The sequence below is a fragment of the Papilio polytes genome, unplaced genomic scaffold, assembly GCF_000836215.1.
Source record: "Papilio polytes unplaced genomic scaffold, Ppol_1.0 DF821289.1, whole genome shotgun sequence".
Taxonomy (NCBI): Eukaryota; Metazoa; Arthropoda; class Insecta; order Lepidoptera; family Papilionidae; genus Papilio; species Papilio polytes.
The window spans coordinates 4,060,104-4,060,571 of NW_013527915.1; the positions used below are offsets into that span (position 1 = coordinate 4,060,104).

The following is a 468-nucleotide window of genomic DNA, read 5'->3' on the forward strand; positions in this document are numbered from 1 at the left end:
TGCACAGATTGTGTCATTAAAACAAAGACCGTCTCTACTTGCGTGGAATATGTATCCCAGGATAACATAAGCTATAAAAGTGATATTGAACAACAGGCAGAGTAAACACTTCGAGTACGAACCTGTAAATATCTTTTCCGGTATTCCGACCAACTCCGTACCCTGTGTGAGGATCGGTACCACCAAAAACCAGGACAGTTTCGCGATCCCAGTTGAACAAGGAACCATCCACTATGTACGTCTTGTTCGAAGGACCAAGTATCGACGTTGATAATTTATTCCTAAAATTAAAAAGTGTGTAAGTATGTGAACTAGGTATTAAACATTTCTGGCTTAAAAGGAAGGCAAGATACACATTTTTGTATCAATTAACTTTAAAATCCGCGAACAATAACATACTCCTAGTACAATTCTCACATATTTATTTTGGCGAGAGACTCCTTAGATTGGTTGAAAAGTGAAACTTGA

At 37.8% G+C, this 468-nt stretch overlaps 1 protein-coding gene across 1 annotated transcript in view; it reads right to left on the minus strand.

The window, feature by feature from the left end:
• LOC106109131 overlaps window positions 1-468 on the minus strand; it is a 10,274-nt gene that overhangs the window by 3,225 nt on the left and 6,581 nt on the right. Inside the window, exons 22-23 of the mRNA XM_013290533.1 lie at window positions 418-463; window positions 108-281 (exon numbers count right to left, since the gene is read on the minus strand). Coding sequence (XP_013145987.1) covers window positions 108-281; window positions 418-463 — 220 coding nt within the window. The remainder of the gene's footprint in view (window positions 1-107; window positions 282-417; window positions 464-468) is intronic.